This window comes from Equus caballus, chromosome 16 (genome assembly GCF_041296265.1).
Source record: "Equus caballus isolate H_3958 breed thoroughbred chromosome 16, TB-T2T, whole genome shotgun sequence".
Classification (NCBI taxonomy): Eukaryota; Metazoa; Chordata; class Mammalia; order Perissodactyla; family Equidae; genus Equus; species Equus caballus.
Window position 1 is genome coordinate 57937058 of NC_091699.1, and position 22214 is coordinate 57959271.

The window sequence follows — 22214 nt, forward strand, 5'->3', positions numbered from 1 at the left end:
TCATTTTCTGTTGCCCAATGTCCCTTTGACAAGGAAATGAGCTATAAATCCAGAGGCAGACCATTCTGCCTCTGCTGCGGGAGGCTCGCAGCTGAAGTCACTGCTCAGCTTTTCTGTCCCCAGATGGGACTTTTCCCCTTCCAAGTGTCCCAGCATGCCCACTGAGTGCACGTAGCTGAGGGAACTCACCTTGCTTGGGCAGAAGACTTAGGAGGTGTTGCCCTCACCACACAAGGCTTGGGTTGGAACATCCAGAACAATAGATGAGGCTTTCATTCCCTCCTCTGTTTTGCAGATTTCTACTTCATTAAGCAGGGCACTTCTGATCCCTTACTGTGTGGCAATGGATCTGATGCAGGGTGAGTGCCCAACCCACGACAAATCACCAATGCCCAGTAGTTCATTTTCCTTCTTGTCATCAGCATTCCTGTGGCCATTTTTGAAAACAATCTACCATGGGAAGGAACTAATACTTATTAAATATAGTTTGTGTCAAATGTTCTACATTTAATCATCACAATGCAATCACGTGGGTTTCATTATCCTCACACAAAAGAGGAAGAGACACATGCACCCAACTTCACAATTTCAGATTCTTACAAAGGTCAGACACATCACAACAAATGAGAGGAATAGGCTGGGCGGAACTATGGCAGTGAGAGTTCATGCCCCAGATAAAGGGGACAGCCACTGCTCAGTCCAGCTTTGGTTGTCATGTGGGTCCACCGCTTCCAGCTCTTCCAACTTTTAAAAGAGAGACTGGAAATTTAGATTTTTCCGTGAAATTTCCCAACTATAAATATTCTCTACCAATTACAAAAAATGTCTCCATATTGTGGGCCAAACAAAATATTTCTGCAAGCCAAAGTCAGCCTGCAAGCTGCCAGTTTGTGAGCTCTGATGCATATCCATTGAGCTATTACGCGATGGAGAACCAGTGCCATGCTAGAGGCCCCACTGGCTGGGGAAACACAGTGAGGCGATGGTGTGAGGCAGGGGAGGAGGTCAGGGAAGGCTGTCTGTGGGGGCTGAGGTGAGCTATGAAGGGCAGGCGGGATGTCTCCAGGTTGGTTGAACAAGATAGTTTGGATGGAAGCCATTCCAGGTGGCGGAACAAGATGTGAGACAAAGTAATGGGTAAGAGACCCCTCAGGTCTGCCAGCTGCTTTGACCACTGGAGCAGGCGTGGACAGAAAGGGTCCAGGCAACAGATTAGAAAGGCTTATCTCTCTCATCTCCATGGCTGGGGATCTGGAACGCTAAACCCCTATGATCCCACTCCCTGAATGGCTGACAGCCCCATATTGCCCAAGTGGAGCTGGGTGAGACCTGTGTGGAGCTCTGCCTTACTCAGCTCACTAGGAAAACAATCTCTGATACAGCTGAGGAGTGGGGACAAATAGGAGAATTTGATCAACATAGGCTCCTTGACCTCTTTCTTCACAAATGCACTTGGCATTTGGCTGTTTGGCTCAGGGAGAGGATTGTTCCAATGTCAATTTTCACCTGCCTTTGACTTAAATTTAAACATAGGGCCCCCTCAATGTCCTTTTCCTGTCAGGATAATGGCATTTCTCAAGGTGGCGGCTCCAGAGTAGCCCAAGGGCTGTTCGTAGTAAAGTTGTGGGCTCCATCCGTGCTGCCCGCCCAGCTCCAGAGCCAAGAGAGATCAGACATCCTGCAGGGCAGGTCCTGGCCAGGCGGCAAAGAAGTGGGTAGGTCTGGGATGGTAAGTGGCGGTCAGCTCAGGATGATGGGCAGAGTGAGCCCTGAAGGGCATGCTGTGAACACCAAAGCTGGGTCCTGCGCTGGGCCACAGAGAAGCCAGAGCCCTGAGCGAAGTCCTGCACTGACCAGTGGCATTGTGGGAGGAAAGTCTGAGGTCTCAAGGTGGAGAACAAGTACTAGGAAATACTTGATGATTTTCAGCTTTCTTTCACATGTGTTATTCCAGTCCATCCTTTTGGTAGCTTCAGGTCAAAAACAGCAGGGATTTTAACTCTGCATTTTACATATAATATTTGCTATGCTGAAGGTACCATGCAAGAAGCTTTGCATTGTGGTCTCATTTGAGTCTTAGAGCCATTAGCTGTTGATGTGGAGCAGCTATAGAGAGGTTCCATGGAAGACCTGGAAATGGGTAACATAGGTAATGGGTTGGCTAGTTCCTTGGGAGAGCAAACCAAGAGACCGTCTTTACATGTGGGCCTACAGAGTTTGGGAATTCGCACATCTCCAACCAAAGTTGGAGACAGAATTGGGAATGATTATAATCAAGTTGCTGGGACCCTAGTCAATTGTATGGGCCCTGAGATTGTGTGTTTGCCTGGTTGTCTGGAATAAAGAGAGCCCCAGAAGTCAGTGTTGGTGGAGGAATCCTGGAGCAGTAGCACCCCAAACTATAAACAAGCCATGACTGTTTTCTCAGTCAGATCATCCCACTAGAATGTACGAGAGCACCTCGCATGCCCTGAGCTTAGAGATACTTCTTGACACCAACTTATCCCCTTATTATAAGAGAGAGGAGTCCAGCACCCTCACCCCAATACTCACCAAGCAGTCATCTTCACTTTGGCCCTCCTTCGTAGGTCAGTCCTCATAGGCTACTTGACAGTTATATTTCTCCTTTTAAATAAACACATTGGCATCTGTGTGGTTTTAGGCAACTGACTTCTTCTCTCTGAACCTCAGCTTCCACATCTATAAAAGAGGATTGTTGAGATGATTAAATCATAGTGTGTCTGAAGCACTTAGGGGAGAGAGTGGCACACAGTAAGTGCTCAGTAATTGGAAAGTGTTGTTTTCATTGTTATGTATAATTGGTCAGTGGACTTGGCTAATGTGAGTCCTCCTTTGATAGACAACTCTGCAGGTGATGCCAACTGGCTCAGGTTTTAAATCTCCATTATTGGTACTAACTCTCCATCCCCTGGTGTGAACTTGCAAAGAGCTTACCACCTTATAGGGTCATGTCTGGGCAGTCAGTTGGCCATCCCCAAGCCACTCCCCTGTGCATGAAACTATGAAGTGAAAGTATTATCAACCCCATTTAATGGGCAATGAAACCATTTGGGCAATGGTCCCATTAATGAGACCTAAAGAGACTAAGTGTCCAAGGTCATCCAGCTAATAAGAGGAAGGCCAATCTTTGGCTTCAAACCCTGTGGTCTTCCTGTAGCCCTGGGCTGCTTTACCCTCAATAAGCAGGGGGCTGCGCAATTGATGACCTTCTCTATTTTTGCTACAGCCACTGTCCTAAAGGTTATCTCTGCCTTAAAACATCTGACAACCCGGATTTTAACTACACCAGCTTTGATTCCTTTGCCTGGGCTTTCCTCTCACTGTTTCGCCTCATGACACAGGATTCATGGGAACGCCTCTACCAGCAGGTATTGATCTGCCTGTCTCCCTACAGACTTGGTTGGAGGGGGGTCAGCTGTATGGCTACATTTTTCCTGGAGGAGCCTGACAATGTCAGGAGCCTTTGTACTCTGGGTATATATCTCTCTTCTTTCTGTTGAATCTGCAGACCCTGAGGGTGTCTGGGAAAACATATATGATCTTTTTTGTGATCGTCATCTTCCTGGGGTCTTTCTACTTGGTCAACCTGATCTTGGCTGTGGTCACCATGGCATATGAGGAGCAGAACCAGGCAACTATTGATGAAATTGAAGCCAAGGAGAAGACATTCCAGGAGGCCCTTGAGAGGCTCCGGAAGGAGCAGGAGGTCTGTGAGGGGTGGAAGCTTTGTGAAGGCTGTTGCAAGCTGTACATTCCTGGGCAGAGGTCTGGATCAGCCACTTAGATTAAGGCTATTATTTTAGAAAACTGTAGGAAGATTCATCTTACCTCAGGGATGATCTCAGGGCAGGTTTTCTCAAAAGAAGAACCTGAGCAAAGATCTCATGCAAATAATTTATTGAGGGGTTCTCTAAGAAGGAGAGTGAAGGAAGCACATGGGACGGGGGAAGAATTACACAAGAAGGTGGCCTCAGCAAGGCTACCTTCAGCCTGATCCCATGGGGAGTGCTGGGGCATGACATACCACAGAGTTAGCCCTACTCTGAGGCAAGAGGGCTGGCCTTTTGTACCCCTACACCTTCCCCAGACAAATGTAGTCAAATGAAATTTTCTGCAGAATGCTGCAGCTGTGGTCCATTATCAGCTAACACTCAAGCAGCTGGAGATGGGTGTACTGACCTGGTAAAAGGGATCCAGGCAGAGCATCAATAGGGTCTACTACAAGGTGGGAGCTAGGGAGGTGACCTAGAGGTGACTCTTCCTGTCATGTCTCAATCCCACTACCACCCAGGTCCTAATCCTGATCTCTTCTGTTTCAGACACCCTCACCTCTGTGACACCCCATGTCTAGGGAATACATTTATGCTAAGTTCAACCAGATACTGTTGGATTCAACTGCTGTTCTCTCTCTTCAGATGCTGGCAGCACTGGGGATTGACACAGCCTCTCTCCACTCCTACAATGCATCACCTTTAGCCTCCAAAAATGCCAATGACAGAAGGCACAGAATGAAGCCAAGGGTGTCAGAGAACTCCACAGATGACAACAAATCGCCCCAATCTGAGCCTTACAACCAGCGCAGGATGGTAAGGGGCTCAAGTTGTGCTCCAAAGATTACTCACCCTGGCAGCTTCCATGAACAATAGGTTGAAGTGGGAAGAGGTTTGTAGCAGGGAAAAAGCTGGAGGTACAGAGATTAAGAGGATGTGTTAGTAATCCAGACCCCACCCCCACCCCGCAATGGTGGCCTAAACTAGGACAGGAGTATTGTGAATGGGGAAAAGGGGTGGCTTATAAAGACTTATGGTGGTGGGGAGGAATCAACAAGATTGGGACTGTGGAATGTGGGAAAAAAGAGAGAGGAGTCCAAAATGACTCTCAGGTTTCGGGATTGAGCAATTAGATGAGTAATGATTCTAAAACAGGAGTACTTGAGGAAGAACCCAGCTTTGTAGGGAAGATGGTAAGCTCACATTGGACATTCTGACCTTGAGGTGTCTGTGGACCTGTGGACATCAAGGGTCGTCTTCCTCCTGACATTCTTACCTGCAATTCCGGAGCAGGAGGAGGGGACGGGTGTCATTGTCCATGGTGCTGAAATTATTTACAAGCTTCTTTCTGACCTCATACCTCAGCCCCCGCAGCTCAAACTCTCACCTCTCCTTGGCACAGAGCAACGCAGCACTCGTCTCTGTGATGCAATCCAGCCTAAGAACAACTTCAGTACTTCGTTTCAGACCCTGTAGCAATTCTGCCTAACATCATAACCTTCTACCTCCCACTCCAAGATTCCCTGTACTCACAAAGTTTCCTCCTACCGCCTCCCTCTCACTTGAAAGTCCTGTGTACCCCAGTTATGCCTTTTCCACAGGCTTTAGAGATAATAACCCCCTTGTGGAGGGTAGTTCCCAGACTAATGGTATGGGAAAGGGGATCAACATGGCTATTTTTCGGGCCTCCTGACCCTCACTTCCCTCTCAGTCTCTTTTCCTGTGCTCATCTGAAGGATGTCCCACTTTTTGGAATCCTATCTCTATACTCCCAGACTTAGGTGTGCATAAATGTACATAGATGTGCTCACATGCACACTGGCCTCAGTGATACTCACATTTCAGCATTTATCAAGGTCTGTGCTCTTCCTTTCCTTGCTCTGCCTCTTTTTTTTTTTCCTGAGGAAGATTAGCCCTGAGCTAACATCTGCTGCCAATCCTCCTTTTTTGCTGAGGAAGATTGGCCCTGAGCTAACATCCAGGCCCATCTTCTGCTACTTTATATGTGAGTTGTCTGCCTCAGCATGGCTGGAAAAGCAGTGCATAGATCCTCACCCAGGATCCAAACCGGGGAACCCCGGGCCACCAAAGTGGAATGTGTAAACTTAACTGATGCACTGCCTGCCCTGCCCCTTGCTCTGCCTCTTTTGAGCAGTACCTGGCATCATGGGCACAGTTCAGAAGATGTTTCAAAGGAGATTTGACTAGGGCTCTGGCAATCATAGATCAGAATGAACCACAGCATCCACAGAATGTCAATGATGCTCTGAATTGGACTTTAATTTCCCCCATTCAGTTAGCCCCACATAGATTCGTGCCTGGATATCCAATAATCGTTTGATGTGTGTGCTTGTCTCTCCATCCGGGCTTACCTTCAGAGGGAAAAAAGAGGAACTGTGTCTTGTTAAGTTAACAATACTAGGTGCTTGGTATAAAGAGATGACTAAAACATGGTCCATTTCTCAAGGAATTCCATTTGGGTGGAGGAGGCAGATATAAAAACAGCTATGTGTTAAATACTGTATTAGAGACACATACATGGTGCTTTAGAAATAGATGTATGGGGGTGGGGGTATGTCAGGGAAGGCTTCATGGAGGAGGGGATAATTGAAATGAATAGTAAATAGTGAGTAAAGGTTCCTCCAGTAATTGAGGACTAGGAGGATTTGGGAAGGAGTATTTTCCAGGCAGAAAGAAGAATATGTAAGTGCAAAGACAAGGAGGCACCATCTGGGCACTTATTTAATCCTAACTGATTGAGTGGAGCCCATTCAAGAAGACATTCCCTTCCTCTTTTTCCAGGTGTGTTCATGTGGAAAATAGGCCATAGGCAGTTTTTATATAAAACCATTTTCTGACCAGCAGCAATGAGAGAAAGGTTGGGGGTAGCACCTAGGAGAGACACACCAAGGGTTTGGGGGAACCCACAGGATACCAGATGGCCAGCTTGGATGATGCATTTTAAGGCAAGTCTAACACTTAGATTCAGAGGACATTGCCCACCGCTTGTCAAATAGGTTAATTCTGAAATGTTAATTGGTGGCCAAGGAGGCACAGACTGTCAAATATGGGACCAAAATTTTCTTCTTAGTTTCTTCATTAGTTTGCTTAGTGCCCAAGTGCAAATAATTCAGTTATCCTGTCTTTAATAAGGATCCGCCAATTCTTAAAGTGTGATTTGCCAGTTCAAAAAGTGTGAAGGATTTGTGGATTTTTATGAGTTCCACAGTCCTTGGGCAGATATTCTAGGCCAAAGGTGCTCAGTTTAGAATACCAGGATTGCAATGGTAGTTGCTGAACAGTACTGAGCTCCAAATTATCAAGAAAGAAAACCTCAGTTCTGTGGGATAGGTGGATAAGTAAAGAGGATTCTGATTGATAAAATGTCCCAACTTTGGTAGTTTAGTAAATAAAAGGAATTAAGGAAGGGGAGGAAAATTCAGTAGTATCATTGGAGTTTGGTAGGAAGTCATTGGTTAGATTTTAGAAATACTTTATATGACCTGAGGACAGAATTGATAACTTGTTATGGTCAGGTTCCCACAGTGGTCATGGGAACTAGCCAACCCATCATATTAACTCTCCAGGGCTTCTGAACCTATAAATTAGCTCCTTTTCTCTGGCAACTGTAAGCCACACATTTCCCTCACAGGAAGATTTTGATGGGAAATGTTTATTGATTTGGAGGAATGGCATTATTCTTCCAGGAAATTGGGCTGCTATGCTATCTTCAATCTCCCCATTGTTGACTATTCACAGTTTGCCTCGAGGGATCCTGGAGGCTCATTACATTACAAAGCTCTTGTCTCCTCCTTTGCAACACAAACTCTCACATCCATATAGGCTGAGTCTAATGAATTGTAGAACCTAATTTTCAGACAATGTAGTGCACCCGTTCATTCAACAACCGTTTACCAAGGTTGTTCCAGTACTGGTGTGCATAATAGTCTCTCTAGGTCATAACTTTGCATGTGGAGCAGGGAACTGGAGACAGATTTGTCCAACACTATGACCAATCTGGGTGACAAGATTGTCCTCTGACATGCCCTTGGCTATGTTGACCTACTTGCTGATCCTAAGTATTGTAATCTCTCATCTCTCTTGGCCTTTTCCCAGGCTGTGTCAAGAATATTCTTTTCCCTGTTCTCTACCCATGTTTATCTAGAATACCCATTGGATCTGTGTCTTTCATTTTCTGCTGGAAGGTCATGAGAATAAGGGCAGGGAAATGGGAGTGGGTGGAGGGAAGCGCTGAGTTCCAGATTTGCCTGCAGGACAAGCTGCCAGCCTGCCTTCTTTCCTGCTCCTTTGGGGCAATGTCCAGTCTTTCCTAGGCCTCACCTCTGGAAGACGCCGGGCTAGCCATGGCAGTGTGTTCCATGTCCGGGCCCCTGCCCAAGACGTCTCATTCCCTGATGGGGTCATCGATGATGGAGCCTTTCCTGAAGGCAGTGAAAGCCCTCGGGGATCCCTGTTGCTGAATAGAGGTGCCAGCCAGCAAGGGCCCCTCCCCACGAGTCCGCTGCCTCAACCCCCCAACCCTGGTTCAGGGCATGGAGAAGATGGACACCCCACATTGCCCACTGGTGAGCTCGCCCCTGGAGCCATCGAAGTTCCGGTGAGTTTGTGAATGCTCCAGACTCTCTTGGGCTGCCCTCCAGCTAGAGGCCTATGGCCAAGAGGTCCTGAATGTCACCCACACAAGGGTCCTTTAAACCTCACTCGGCTCAACACCTCCCATCTACCCCCATTTTACAGACAGGGCAAGTGATACCCAGAGAGAGAGACTGGGTTCACCTGAGGTCAAACAGGTTTTCTGGTTTTCTCTGCAGTACAGTGATACAGATTGTTTTCCGGTTGATCCCATATTTTTTCCAGCATTTCTCTGTCCATTCTCAACACCACTGCTGTTACCGAACCTGAAGTGAGTTCGTTCACCCGTTGTACAGCAAGCCAATCTCTGACACCGGGTGTGGTGGAAGAAAGTAGGAATTTTATTTTTGCACAGCGCTGAGCAAGGAGAGAGGGCAGCTAACGCTCAAATCCCAAACTCCTCAAATAGCTAAAAGGAAGGGTTTTTATTTGGGGTTTTAGGTAGGGGAGGGGGAGCATATGGTCTTGCTGGTCGGAGGTTTCCTACCAGCCTGTCTTTGGCCTTGAGACACCTACAGAGAGGAGGGAGCCCGTGACCTTGCTGGTCAGCAGCTTTCCCACCAGTCTGTATCTCTTTGTGGGGAGGAGATAGTCCAGATGCTTGTCCTTGACGGTGTCTGTCTCCATGGAGGATAGTAGATTCTGGAGCCAGGAAGCCAGAGAGTAAGCAGGGAATGAGTGTTTTGGTTTTAACCCCATATATGCTGGGTTTAATGTGGGGAAACTGATATCAGGGTCGATATCACTGCTTTAAAGATGGGCCTGCTTGCTCCCTGGATGAGTAGGAGAAAAATTGAAAATTCTTCTGTTCCTGCCTGTAGCTCTGTGCACACTACCCTGGGCTTGGCAAATGGGACCCAGAGAAATCCTGGGAGGTACCCTGGACAGATCTCAGCAGAAGCTAAGTATTCCCTGCTTTACTCAGAGATAACTTGCCAAAATGCACAAATTAGGCAACGGTGACCAGCTAGCTAGCATTCTTAACAGAATAATCACAGAATATAATGGCAAACCAGGGACTCCTCATTGGATTGGGAGCTGTGATTTAATTTGAGCTCTCCCTCCAGTTTCAGTAATAATGATGCTTCTAGTGTTTTTCGTTTGCCCTCTCTTGCCAACCAGGGACACAGAGCAGTTTGCAAACAGAGTGGTGAACTGACCAATATATGGCTCTACTGACTTGGATAAGTCTTACAGAGTTACCTTAGCTCCCTCTCTGATTGGACGCCATGTAATTCAGGGTCCCAGCAGGAGACAGATGAACCACTTCAATGGGCAAGGGGAAAGAGTTTATTGAAGTATTTACAGAGGTGTGCGCTGGACTCTGGAACTAAGAAGGGACAGTGAGGCACCTAGAGACCAGCAAAAGTGGGATGCTGTGACATACCTTGGCTGGGAGATGAGGGAAAGGACCAGAACCAGAACAAGGCAAGAGCTGCAGCTGTGTGTGAGAGGCGGCCAGACAGAACCTGTGATCTCAGGTGGAGGATTGTGGCCACAACCCAGCCACAGCCCAGCCACAGCCCAGTAGGGAAGAAGCCAGGTGACAGATAGCCAACTCCCTCTCCTTCCAGCTTCTAATCTCCTATCTGTGCCTCCCACTGGCCAAACCTCACCAGAACCAGAGGGTATAGAGCAGGGCAGAGAAGATGGAGAGCGGGTCTCCAAGAGCCACAGAGAATCGCCAGCACAGTCCTAAAGTCAAGGCCAGCCTGCAGGATGTGCCAGAACACTCTAGAAAGTGCCTCATTCAAGAACCTTGTTATTTCCTAGATATTCTGACCTTGATTCACTTTAGTTAAATTGTTTGGCATGAAGACCAAGTCTTCAAGCCCTTCCTTGTTGCGTGGACCCAGGTTTCAATAACAGCTGTGCCATTTACTGAGTCCTTTAGCAAGTCCTTAAATTCTTCAAGCCTCCGTGTCTCCCCTTATAAAAAGGTTTCTAAATAGCTGAAGAGTTAAATAGAATAATAAAGTGCCTACATTTATATACATGTATCTGTCAAATGACAACAGTAGCTGTCAGTGTCTTTTGTTGAGTCCTAACTGTTGAAAACTTTCTAAACTTTCTTTATATGGACCAAGCGCTTACCGTATACCCATGAGTTTCACCTATGGCAGGTGCTCAATAGATGCTTGTTGAATTTGGATTCTGAATGGTTTGTTTAGTGCTGAATCAGCTGCCGTGGGCCTCGGACTCCCCACATCCAGGGTGTGTCTGTGACTAGAAGTAGGGAACTGGCACAAAACCCAGACAGAACTTCCGGTGAAGCCCCGAAGAGGGAAAAGTCGAAAGGATTGTGTCAGACAACTAAAACTGGACAATACACACACATAAATATCCCCTCAGAAAGAAAGAGACTGGGTGGAATTGGAACGGGATTGTGTGTTGGGGAGGAAAATGGGCCTATTGGAAGGGAGGTCAAGAAAACCCATTGTGGAGTAAGAATTCTGTCTCAAGTCCTGTGTACAGCCCAGAGTCTCATAATGACTGCCTGCTGCTCCTGCAGCTGTCACCTCCCTTTGGTAGAAACCTCAGAGACCCTGGAGGCAGCCCAGTCCCCACCTTGGTACCCAGGTACCTGTCCTGGGGCAAGAGTTTGCAGAACCTCAGGTGAGCCCAGGTCCCTCCATTAGCTGCAAACCTAGGCTCTGGTTGCACCCCAGCTCTGTGCCCTGGTCCTCACGCTAGAGCTCCTACCCCAAGTTCAAGCAGTAGCCTGTTTCTCCAAGCACGACTCCAAGCAGAGGCTCATAGCTTCCCTGGGCAACTCACAACCCCAAGAGACTGGCCAATAAGAGGCTGAGTGATAGTCTTCGCCACTGAAGACTTCAGGTTGGGAGAGTGTCCTGACTCTGTTTGTGTCCCAGCAGGCACTTGATGCAGGACAGAAGAAGACTTTTTTATCAGCAGAATACTTGAATGAACCTTTCCGAGTCCGAAGGGCAATGAGTGTTGTCAGTATCATGACCTCTGTCCTTGAGGGTAAGTACTGTTTGCTGGAATATCCATCCCTTGTGCCATGATGAGTCCCCACATGAGCAGCAGAGGGGATGCCCAAAACAGGCGTCAAAGGGCACCCATCTCTGTGCCCTGGGATCCTAATACTCCTCTTTTTTTATGCCCTTGGTTCCATCACCCTTTATCAATGTGTTTTTTTTAACGTGGATAATTTTGCAAAAACAATAGAATCCAATGAATGAAATGCCCGAGTTCATCTTTTATTCAGATTAACATCTGCTTCATATATATTCACAAAACTAGATTTTAAAAAGTGATCTGGCAGGCACCAGAGAACTTCAAGCTACCGCAGGTAGACAAGAAATTGAACAGTCTTTAATTTTCAAACATGGCAAAATTATCCTGATGTTTCTCATGGCTGTAACTTTTACGGTTATAACTTAATTTCTGTCTCAAGCCCCCATTATGCTGAGTAATAGAAGACAATTTAAATAAATTAATCAGGCAATTTAACTAAATCCTTGTTAATTCAGGGTTCCATCAATTAAGTTGGAATCCACTCAGTCTCCCCGGGGATGCATCCAAGTTCCAGTTGCTTACACCAAGGCAAGGGTGGAGGAAAAGAATGGCACTGGGTCATGTCCACCTGACACTGGAGTTCCCAAAGAGCGTGGCTGCATCCTCCTCACCCTGAGTACAAGGCCTTTCTTCTTATCCAGGCTTTATTTTGACTCGGGGTATGGAAAATACAGCTTTAGTCATAGCTGGTTATTTATCTCCCCTAGACACATTTAAAATGTCATGGGCCAGAGGAGGGAGAAGGGAGCTTGGATGTTGGTGTGTTCCTGAGAAAGGGGTCTGTGTGCTTTCCTCCAAGCCTGGGCTGAATCCTAATTGTGAGGGAAAGGCATGGTGGATGACAGAAACCAAAAAAATGTTTGAGGGATTTGAAAACAGAGCCAATCTGTGCCCTCTTTCTAGGTGAAGCCAGAGGTGGCAAGCCTTAGAGAGATACCTCCATGCCCAGCATGGCACAGAAACTGTGGTGTAGAATGGACTGGTAAGGTACCTGGTAGAGAAGGCCTGAGGCAGACTCAGAGAGGGCCCAGTGGCCCTGGCATGACAGGACAGTAGCTGGATGATGACCTCACCCCCACTGAAGGCTACAGAAGAAACTGAGTGAGAGCCAAAAAGGGAAAGTGGAGAGGCAAAGAGGGAACAGCCATCTCTGTGGCTCTCCCACCAGAGACCAGATGGGAACGGTGATGACTCAAGTGAAATACACCTGGCCATGACTAGGGACCAGTTCAACTCCCACCAACCTTGAGCCCCCCAGAACTCAGACACCAGATCAGATAATGCAGTAGTAGCAGATATTGAATTAACCAAAACAAAGTCCCCAGGTTGAGGACTTGAAGTACAAATTGAATTCAATTACAGGGAAAAACAACTCTTAAATCACATTTCTTGCATACCTGAGTTTGGGTTTTGAGAAATGTGTACACATTCCAATAACAACAGTGTGCACATCCTCTTCCATGATTTTTCCTCACTGATAATTATTTAGCAATCTGTTTTCATTAGAATGCTGTCTGCATGCTTAACATTTCTCACAGGTGTGTAGAATTTCACCATGCTGCTCTGTCCATGATTTTTTGTTGGCTATGTGGGCTGCTTGGAATTTTTTTTTTTTTTTTTTTTTTGCTGTTAGCCATCAAACAGCAAATACTAAATACAAACAGCTTGCTTTCTCATTTATTCTTCAGAACTATCAACCTTCCTCCTTCCCTCTTTGTTCATCTCTTCACTCATCAGCAAACATTTGTCGAGCACTGCCATGTGTCTGGCATTGTTCCAGGTGCTGGGGATTCAGTGGTGAACAAGACAGAAGGCTGTGCTCATGGAATCCACATCCTGGGGCCAGGGTATAGAGATGCTAAACACAAACAGATATTCAGGTAGTGATGAGAAGTAGGAGAAACAATAAAATAGGGAAGAAGATGGAGAATAGGGGGCTGCAGAAGGGGCCATTTTACATAAGGTGGTTGCAGAAGGCCGTTCTCTCTAAGGAGACCAGAAATCTGAATGAAGACTTGTGAGAACATGGGGGAGAGAGTTCCAGACAGATGAACAGCAAATGCAATGCATTTTGCAGGAATTAGACAGGAATGAAAAAAATGAGTGTCCTAAACACATCCCAATTTAGATAAGAACAAAGGAGGTCTTGAGATGGGTGAGAGGCAACAGAGGGTAGTAGTTAAGAACACAGACCCTGGAGCCCAACTTCCTGGGTTTGCATCCCAGCTCTATCCCTTATGGTAAGCTGTGCAACCTTGGAGCTCCATTATCTGCTCTGTGCCTCAGTTTTCTCACCTATAAAGAAGCGGAAACATCACATCTTAGGGTGTTTTATGAGGATTAAATGAGTTAGCACAAATAAAGTGCTTACATCCATGACTGGCACATAATAGATACTCAGCAGACGTTGGCTATTCTTATTCACTAGGTTGTAAATTCCATGAGAACAGAGATTTGTCTGTTTTGCTCACAGCAGGATTTCCAGTTCCTAGAAGAGCAGTGCATGGTACATAGTAGGCACTCAACAAACAGTTGCTGAAAGAATGGTGAAGGAGTGTGATGCACAAAGGTGATGTTGAAGGAGGGTGATGCTAATTTATAGTGACTTGAACTGATGAACAGGAAGAGAATAAGGAATGATCAGATATCCTGAGGTAGGAAAGACTTCCTCTCAAGGAAGACACTTGGAGAAAAGACTAAGACAGGTAAGAGAAACACTGACATTTTTCAGAGAATCTGGGTAAAGATGACCTTAGGTTAGGTCAAAGTTTTTTGAGCATAAGGCAGGTGACGTGTGATCTTCTCTGGCCAGACAATCTATCCACTACACCCATGGAATACATGAAAGATGCCTGATGCTGCCAGAGTTGTGACAGGATTTACAAAGGCCACCTCTTTGGGAGTGATCATGCCTGAGAAAGTTTGGCTCAATCCAATAAGACCTTGGCCATTCACTGAGCTCAGGGCACTTGAGCCACCTATGCTCGGCATACAAGCTAAGACTTGGCAGTTGTCCAAACCAGAAGACTAGAAGCAGGAGCACAGCAGTGAGCACAGCCTAGTCTCTGCCCTCATGCTGAGTGAGAGAAAGATGGGGAACAAGTTATTACCAGGTACTGAGTGTCTTGAAGGGGAAGTTCAGTATGCTAAGGGAAATACAGTAAGGTTAGCCTGGGGTTAGAAGTATTCCAGGCAGAAAGGACCACAAAATCCCTGAAGCAGAGGAGAGCCTAACACTTGAAGAAATTAAAAAGCCTGATGTGGCTGGAACACAGAGAGTAAAGAGGACAGGGGCTCAAAATAAGGCTAGAGAGATGGACTGGGGCCAGACCCACAGAACTTTCTACACCATATCAAAGAGTTTGGACTTCATCCTAAAAGCAGTGAGGTGCCATTAAAGAACTGCAGACAGGGGAGCTACATTTGCATTTTATAAATGTTACTCTGAATGCACGTAGAGAATGGAATTAAGAGGAGCAGAGTGTTGGCAGGGAAACCGGTGAGGCGGAAGCCAGGTGAGAGATGGTGGAGCCCCAGCTCTGGGGCAGTGGCAGTGGGGATGACAGGAAATGGGAGGATTCTGTAAGGGGCATAAGATTCAGGACTTGGTTGTCATATGGTTCTGGAGGGATGCTGGTGCAATGACTCAAAGGGAACACTTTAGGGGGAGCAGGGGGGTTCACTGAGGAAAGATGAGAGGGGAAGATCATGAGTTGAGTCTGGGACACATTGGGTTTCAGGCGCCCTTGAAATATCCAGGTAGGGATGTCCAGTAGGAAGTTGAGTTTTGATAAATGGGTCTAGAATTCAGAAGACAAGGGTGACCTTGAGATACATATTTGAAGGCAGTTTGAATATAGATGGTAATTTTGAAATGGGGGAAGTAGTTAAGGTGACATAGACAGAATCAAGTAAGAAGAGAAGAAGGTCTGGAACAGAGTTCTAAGAAACTACTATGTTTAATGATTGAAGAGAAGACATGGAGCCAGCAGAGGAGGCTGAGAAGGAATGCCTAGAAATACAGGAAGACCCAGAAAAATAAAATGCAGAGCCAAGGGGCTAAATTCCTTCAGGAAGAATAGAAAGGTCAAAAGAGGCAATGCTGTAGAAGGATCAAGTAAGATCAAGCCTGAAAAGAGTCCAGGGGCTTTAATCACTTGAATATCTTTGTGATCTGAGCAAGACAGGATTGGTGGAGTAGGGAAGTAGGCAGAGGCCACGTTGGAGGGGATTGAAGAATAAATGAGAGGTGAGGAAATGGAGATATTGTATACGGACAACTCTTTCAGGAAATTTGCCTGTGAAGGGGAGGAGACAGTAAAATAACACTAAGGTGTAAGTAGAATTGAAGGAAGATTTTTTTGGTTTTCCTGCATGGGTTTTTTTTAAGCATATTTACCTGCTAAGGGGGAGGATCTGTGACAATGGAAGAGACTGAAGATGAAGGAAACAGACAAAATATTCAATAGATTCCTGAAGTGGCAGGAGAGGATGCATGAGTGGGACATTGGCTGCTCATAGGGGGGACACCTCTTTAATCGTAACAGAAGGAAAGGAGGAAAATTCTTTCTGGATTAGCTTTTTGCTGGAGATTCTTCTGGGGAGGAACCGTGATCACGTTGCAAGCTAGCAAGTGCGTGATTCTTTTAGCTTCTGCATCTCCCCAGACAGTCAAGATCAGCAATGTTAAAGCTGTTTACAAGGCTGAGTCTCTTTTCCTGTCCTTCCTCACAGACAGGCTGTTTCCTGCCATAATGGCGTATCTGCAAGATTCCTCATTCAGTCCTACTTCCTGTGCTTCTTTTTAGCGCTAAAATAGGTCCAGGGAAGCTCCTGCTTTTGCTCTAACCAGAGATTGTTGATTTTGTCCCCAGGACTTGCTAACTTCTTTAGAGAACCATGCTTCGCCAGTTTTGGTATCTGCAGTTTCGAGTGCCCCTTCAGAGCGTCTCCTGCACCCTGATTGACCTGTGCTGCATATGAAAGCCTTTGCACATCACTTATGATTTGAGTTTACAGATGTTACCTGGTTTGAGCAAAAGTAGAGTTTGCGTTTCTCTTCCTCAGTCTCCTTGATACCTTTGGTGCTTTCAGAAAGTAGAAGGGGTAACGCATCCTTTTCTTTTTTTAATTGACAAGATTTTTTTTCAGTTTTATTAAGATATAATGGGCAAAATTGTAAGATATTTAAAGAGTACATTGTGATTATTTGATTTACATATACATTGTGAAAGGATTCCCCCATCTAGTTATTAATATAATCATCACCTCATGTATTTATCTTTTTTTTTCTTTTTGGTGAGAACACTTAAGTTCTGCCCTCCTAGCAAATTTCAGTTACACAGTGTTATCAGCTATAGTCACCATATTAGATCCTCATACCTATTCATCTTTGCCTGAAAGTTTGTATCATTTTACCAACCTCTCCCCATTTCCCCCACTCTCCACATTCCTAACAACCCCTAACAACCACATTTCTACTCTCTGTTTCTATGAGTTCAACTTTTTTTTTAGATTCCACATATATGTGATGCCATGCAGTATCGGTATTTGTCTTTCTCTGTCTGGCTTATTTTACTTAGCATCAAGCCCTCAAGGTTGAGGGCAAACACCAAGATTTCCCTCCTTCTCATGACTGAATAATATTCTCTTGTGTATAAATATATGTACCACATCTTCTTTATCCATTTATCCATTGATGGACACTTAGGTTGTTTCCGTATCTTGGCTACTGTGAATAATGCTGCAATAAACACAGGAGTGCAGATATCTCTTTGAGATCCTATTTTCATTTCCTTTGGATGCATATCCAGAATTAGGATTGCTGGATCATATGATAGTTCTATTTTTAACTTTTGAGGAACCTCCATACTGTTTTCTGCAGTGGCTGCACCAATTTACATTCGTATCCACGATGCACAAGGGTTCTCTTTTCTCCACATCCTTGGCAACACTCATTCGTTGTCTTTTTTGTAATAGCCATTCTAACAAGTGTGACGTGGTTTGGATCTACATCTCCCTGATGGTTAGTGATGCTGAAGACCTTTTCATGTACCTATTGGCCATTTGTATGTCTTCCCTTTGGAAAAAATGTCTGTTCAGTTCCTCTGCCTATTTTTAAATCAGATTATTTGGTTTTCTGCTATTGAGATATGTGAGTTCTTTAAATATTTTGGATATTAACCCCTTGTTAGATACATGATTTGCAAATATTTTCTTCCATTCAGTAAGTTGACTTTTCATTTTGTTGATGATTTCCTTTGCTGTGCAGAAGCTTTTTAGATTGATATAGTCCTACTTGTTTATTTTTGCTTTTGTTGCCTTTGCTTTTGGTGTCAAATCCAAAAAATCATTGCCAAGAGTTTGCATTTCTATTTCTCAGTCTCCTTGACAGCTTTGTTGATTCCTGGAAGTAGAAAGGTCAGTACATTTTTTGCTCCACTATTTTAAATAGACCTTCTCTCTCTTGTTTTTAAATAGACTCTCTTTATCAAATTTTTGTTTAGAACATTTTTGTTTGAATAGGCAATACATTATACAGAATTTAAAAGATACAAAAGGGCATATAAAAAAGGGCATATATAAAAAAGAAATATCCCTTTGTCCACTCAGTTCCCCTCCCCAGAAACAATACTCAAACCAGCTGTTTTGTGTTTCTTTCCAAAAATACTCTATATACGTTCAATCAAAAGTCTATAGCCTTTCCTTCTTTGGAAATGGTAGCATATCACATATGTTATTCTGTACCACAGTTTATTCAGTTAATGTATTTTGAAAATCATTCTACGTAAATATCCTTATGCTTTCCAATAACAGTTAGTATTACATTGTATGGATGTACCATAATTTATTTAACCATTCCGCTCTTGATGGGAAGCAAACTCCGCAGCCAATACATCACTTTCTACATGCACAAATTTAACTATAGGTTAAACACCTTGAAGGGAAATTGCTTTGTCAAAAGGGATATGCATTTTTAATTTTGAAACATGATGGATGCTTTGCATAAATGTACCAATTTTCACCCACCCAAGCAATAGACGATATTGCCTTTCAACCCACACCCTCCCAAACACAATTACCAGACTGTTTTATCTTTGCAAATCTGATCAGTGAAAATAATATCTTAGTACAGTCTTGTTTTGCATTTCTCTTATTTTGAGTATTGTTGGCAATCTTTTCAAATATTTATAAACCATTTGAATTTTCTTTTTGGAAACTATCTGATCCTTTTTCTGTTGGATTGGTCTTTTTCTCCCTGATTTTTAAGAGTTCTTATTTATTAATGAAATTAGTATTTTGTCTGTGATATGAGCCATGATTATTTTTCTCATTTTTCTACTTTATTTGACCAAATGTTTTAAAGATTATAAATCCACAGTAAGTCATTAAAACAAAGTGATAGTAAAAATAAACAGTCTGATCTATGGAAGAGAAATGGGCACAAGTGTATATGAAAACATACGGAAATAACTTGTGACCAAAATGAAATTTCAAATCCTTTGGAAAATGAGGTATTATGCAATAAATAGTGTTAATATAAATAACCAGAGGTTCCAAACAATAAACTGGATCAATATCTTACTCCATACTCAAAATAAACTCCAGATGCACCAAAATTTTAAATGAAAAAAGCAAAACTACAAAAGAACTAGAAGAAACATGGATAGATTTTTCTAAATCTCACAGTGAGAAAGGCTTTGTTTAAAAGGCATGAAAGCAAGAAACATAAAGAACAGCACTGACAAATTTGGCTACATATAAATTTTTAAATTATCTATGGGAAAAAGAAACAGCAGAATTTTGGAGCATATATTTATTTCTATAAACTCATTTTTTTTAAAAATGCATGTAGTAAAAAAAGTATTCAAATACTACAAATGAGGGGCTGGCCCCGTGGCTGAGTGGTTAAGTTCATGCACTCCACTTCAGTGGCCCAGGGTTTCACCGGTTCAGATCCTGGGCGCAGACATGGCACCACTCGTCAGGCCACGCTGAGGTGGCGTCCCACATAGCACAACCAGAGGCACTCACAACTAGAACATACAACTATGTACTGGGGGGCTTTGGGGAGAATAAGAAGGAAAAGAAAAGAAAAAAAGAGAAAAAAGAAAATAAAGGAAAAAAAATGATTGGTAACAGTTGTCAGTCAGCTCAGGTGCCAACCTTTAAAAAAAAAAGATTAGGCTGGCATTGAAAAAAAAATACTACAAATGTGTGTACAATGAAAACTATGTCTCCATTCCACCAAAGATCCTCCTTGCTCCTCAGGCTCCAGTGTGCTCCACCAGTTTCTCTTGTGTCCTTCAAGCAATATTCTATACATATATAAGCACACATGCACACACATACACACACACACACATTTCACAGATTTTTTTAATATCTTCATAACTAAATCTGTCTCATCCTTTTTCATAAGGTACGTTACCCGTTGTTCCCTTTTTTATTATTCTTATAAACGATGGACATCACCTCTTTTTGCCCAGATAGGCTGGATTTATCTGCAGGGTGCATATGTTACAGTGGAATTTATAGACAGCCCTAAAGCTACTCAGTTGCCCTCCACAGAGGTGGTCCCAGTTACACATCCAAGTGGGGAGTTGATGGAAGCAGCTAGAGAGATGAACCTGGTGCTTAAGGAAGAGATCAGAAAGTGGACATATAATTTGAGGGGAATCAGCATAGAGATGGTTTAGAGAGAGAAAAAAAAGAGAGACTAAGGAGAGAATACTTGAGTTCTCCAACATGTAGAGGCTGGAAGGGAAGACAGAGACAGGAATAGAAACAGAGAAGAAGCAGTCACTGAAACAGGAGAAAAACCAAGAGATTGTGATGTCCCAGAAGCCAGATAGACAAAAGGTTTCAAGGAGAGCATTATAAATTCTGTTAAATGCTCTGAGAGACAGAGTAAGGCGAGGACTGGAAACTGAGGATTTGAATTTAGAAGGGGTAAAGCCCTGATTCCAGGGATCGGGGAGGGAATAGGAAGTGAGAAACTGGCGATGGTTAAGTGTAGAAAACTCTTACAGGGAATTTTGCTGTTAAGGGGACAGTACACGATAGATAACGTAGGGTCCAAGGAGACCTTTTTAAAAGTAGAGATATAATGAAAGCATGTTCACATGCTGATGGGAATGGCCCAGAGAGGAGAGAAGGGGGAGGACACAGGCTTTGAGGAGGTGTGAGACGGAGGGGCCCCTCCACAGGTGGGAGGAGTCCAGCGAGCTCAGGCACTAAGCAGGGCACAAGGCGGAACGTGGGGATGGACTTGGAGATTCATTGGAGACTCAGTGATAGGAAGAAGAGGAAGTTCTTGAGTGAGTGATTCTGTATTCTGAGGGAATCAAAGGGAGCTCATCAGCAGAGAGTGAGGATTAGAGAAGGAGAGGTACAGGCTGGAGGAGAGAGGAGGAGACGATGCTATCCTGGAAGACTGAAGGAGTGGACTGAAATGGAGAAACATGGCAGGATTTCTGGACAGTGACAAGCTGGGACTCATGAATCTCTGGTGGGACCAGTCAGCGTGGGTGCATATTTTTCCAACTAGGTTCACTTTGTTGGGTACAGTCTGCACTTTGGGTTTATTCAGGGCTGGGGTTTTGCAACAAGTACAATGAAGAGGGAGAGGGGCAAGGGAATTGAGGATATCTGCAAGGGAGTATGTAGAGGGGTGGACATGAAACCTAAGCTGGGTAAGTTGAAACATAGGCAATGGACAGTTAAAAAGTGTAGGGGCCATGGTTTAGAGGACTGAACGGGACAGAGATTGGATTGCACTTGCTAAACTGAAGGAGCTCAACAAATAGAAAATGGAAATCAGAGAGAGGGGGTGCTGAAGTGGAGATTGGAGGTGGTAGTTATTAGTAATGGAAAGGTCTAGGGGATGGCCATGGGACGGGACTCTGAGACAATGCATGGCTAACAGCTATCATTGACCACACTTGTGATGCAGAACTCGAGGAGTCTGAGCAGAGATGCCCACCCTGCCTGACCAGATTGGCTCAGAAGTATCTGATCTGGGAGTGCTGCCCCACGTGGGTGAAGCTCAAGACATTTCTCTTCGAGATTGTGACGGACCCCTTTGCAGAGCTCACCATCACCTTGTGCATCGTGGTGAACACCGTCTTTATGGCCATGGAGCACCACGGCATGAGTTCCACCTTCGAAGCCATGCTCCAGATAGGCAACATTGTGAGTGCAGTGCCAGCCATCGCCTGCGCTGTCATGGCTGGGGGGCTTTGGGTGGGTGACAGCATGCCGTCATTTGTTAGAGTGTTGATCTAGCCAGCTGAGAGCAGAGGAGCAGTGAAGGAGAGGTAGGGACATTGAGTGCAGGAAGTCAAGTCTGGAGGACCAGGCTGATTTGGTGGGAATTGCTTTGGGATGAACAAGCACAGAGAAGTGGACCAAGAGAGCCATGACCTAGGGGCATCTAGCTCCCCTTTACAGGACTTAGGACAGCCACTTGAATTCTCCAGATCTCAGCTACCTCTACCTTGAAATGAGGATAATTGTCCCTTTCCCAACTAAAGACAACCTATGGACTTGCAAGTTCCTTCCTGTTTTATTGCTTTTATGACCACAAAACACAGTGACTGTGGTTTTTCAGTGCTGTCATCAAAGGGCACAAAGAGTGGGAGGGGAAGGGGAAGATAATGAGAGGGAGGGAACATGGAGACCTGGTTGCTGTTGTAACAAAAGCGTCAGGGAGTCAGAACTCTTCTT

At 44.7% G+C, this 22214-nt stretch overlaps 1 protein-coding gene across 9 annotated transcripts in view; it reads left to right on the top strand.

Annotated features, from left to right (window-relative positions):
* Window positions 1-22214, top strand: part of SCN10A (sodium voltage-gated channel alpha subunit 10) — a 110425-nt gene that overhangs the window by 43073 nt on the left and 45138 nt on the right. For 7 of the 9 annotated variants that reach the window (XM_070238933.1, XM_070238936.1, XM_070238937.1 and 4 more), the window contains 7 exons: window positions 296-359; window positions 3248-3389; window positions 3530-3727; window positions 4437-4607; window positions 8116-8409; window positions 11318-11432; window positions 21442-21680. In XM_070238933.1, coding sequence (XP_070095034.1) covers window positions 296-359; window positions 3248-3389; window positions 3530-3727; window positions 4437-4607; window positions 8116-8409; window positions 11318-11432; window positions 21442-21680 — 1223 coding nt within the window. The remainder of the gene's footprint in view (window positions 1-295; window positions 360-3247; window positions 3390-3529; window positions 3728-4436; window positions 4608-8115; window positions 8410-11317; window positions 11433-21441; window positions 21681-22214) is intronic. The other 2 variants (XM_070238940.1, XM_070238942.1) reach the window with 1 other exon arrangement.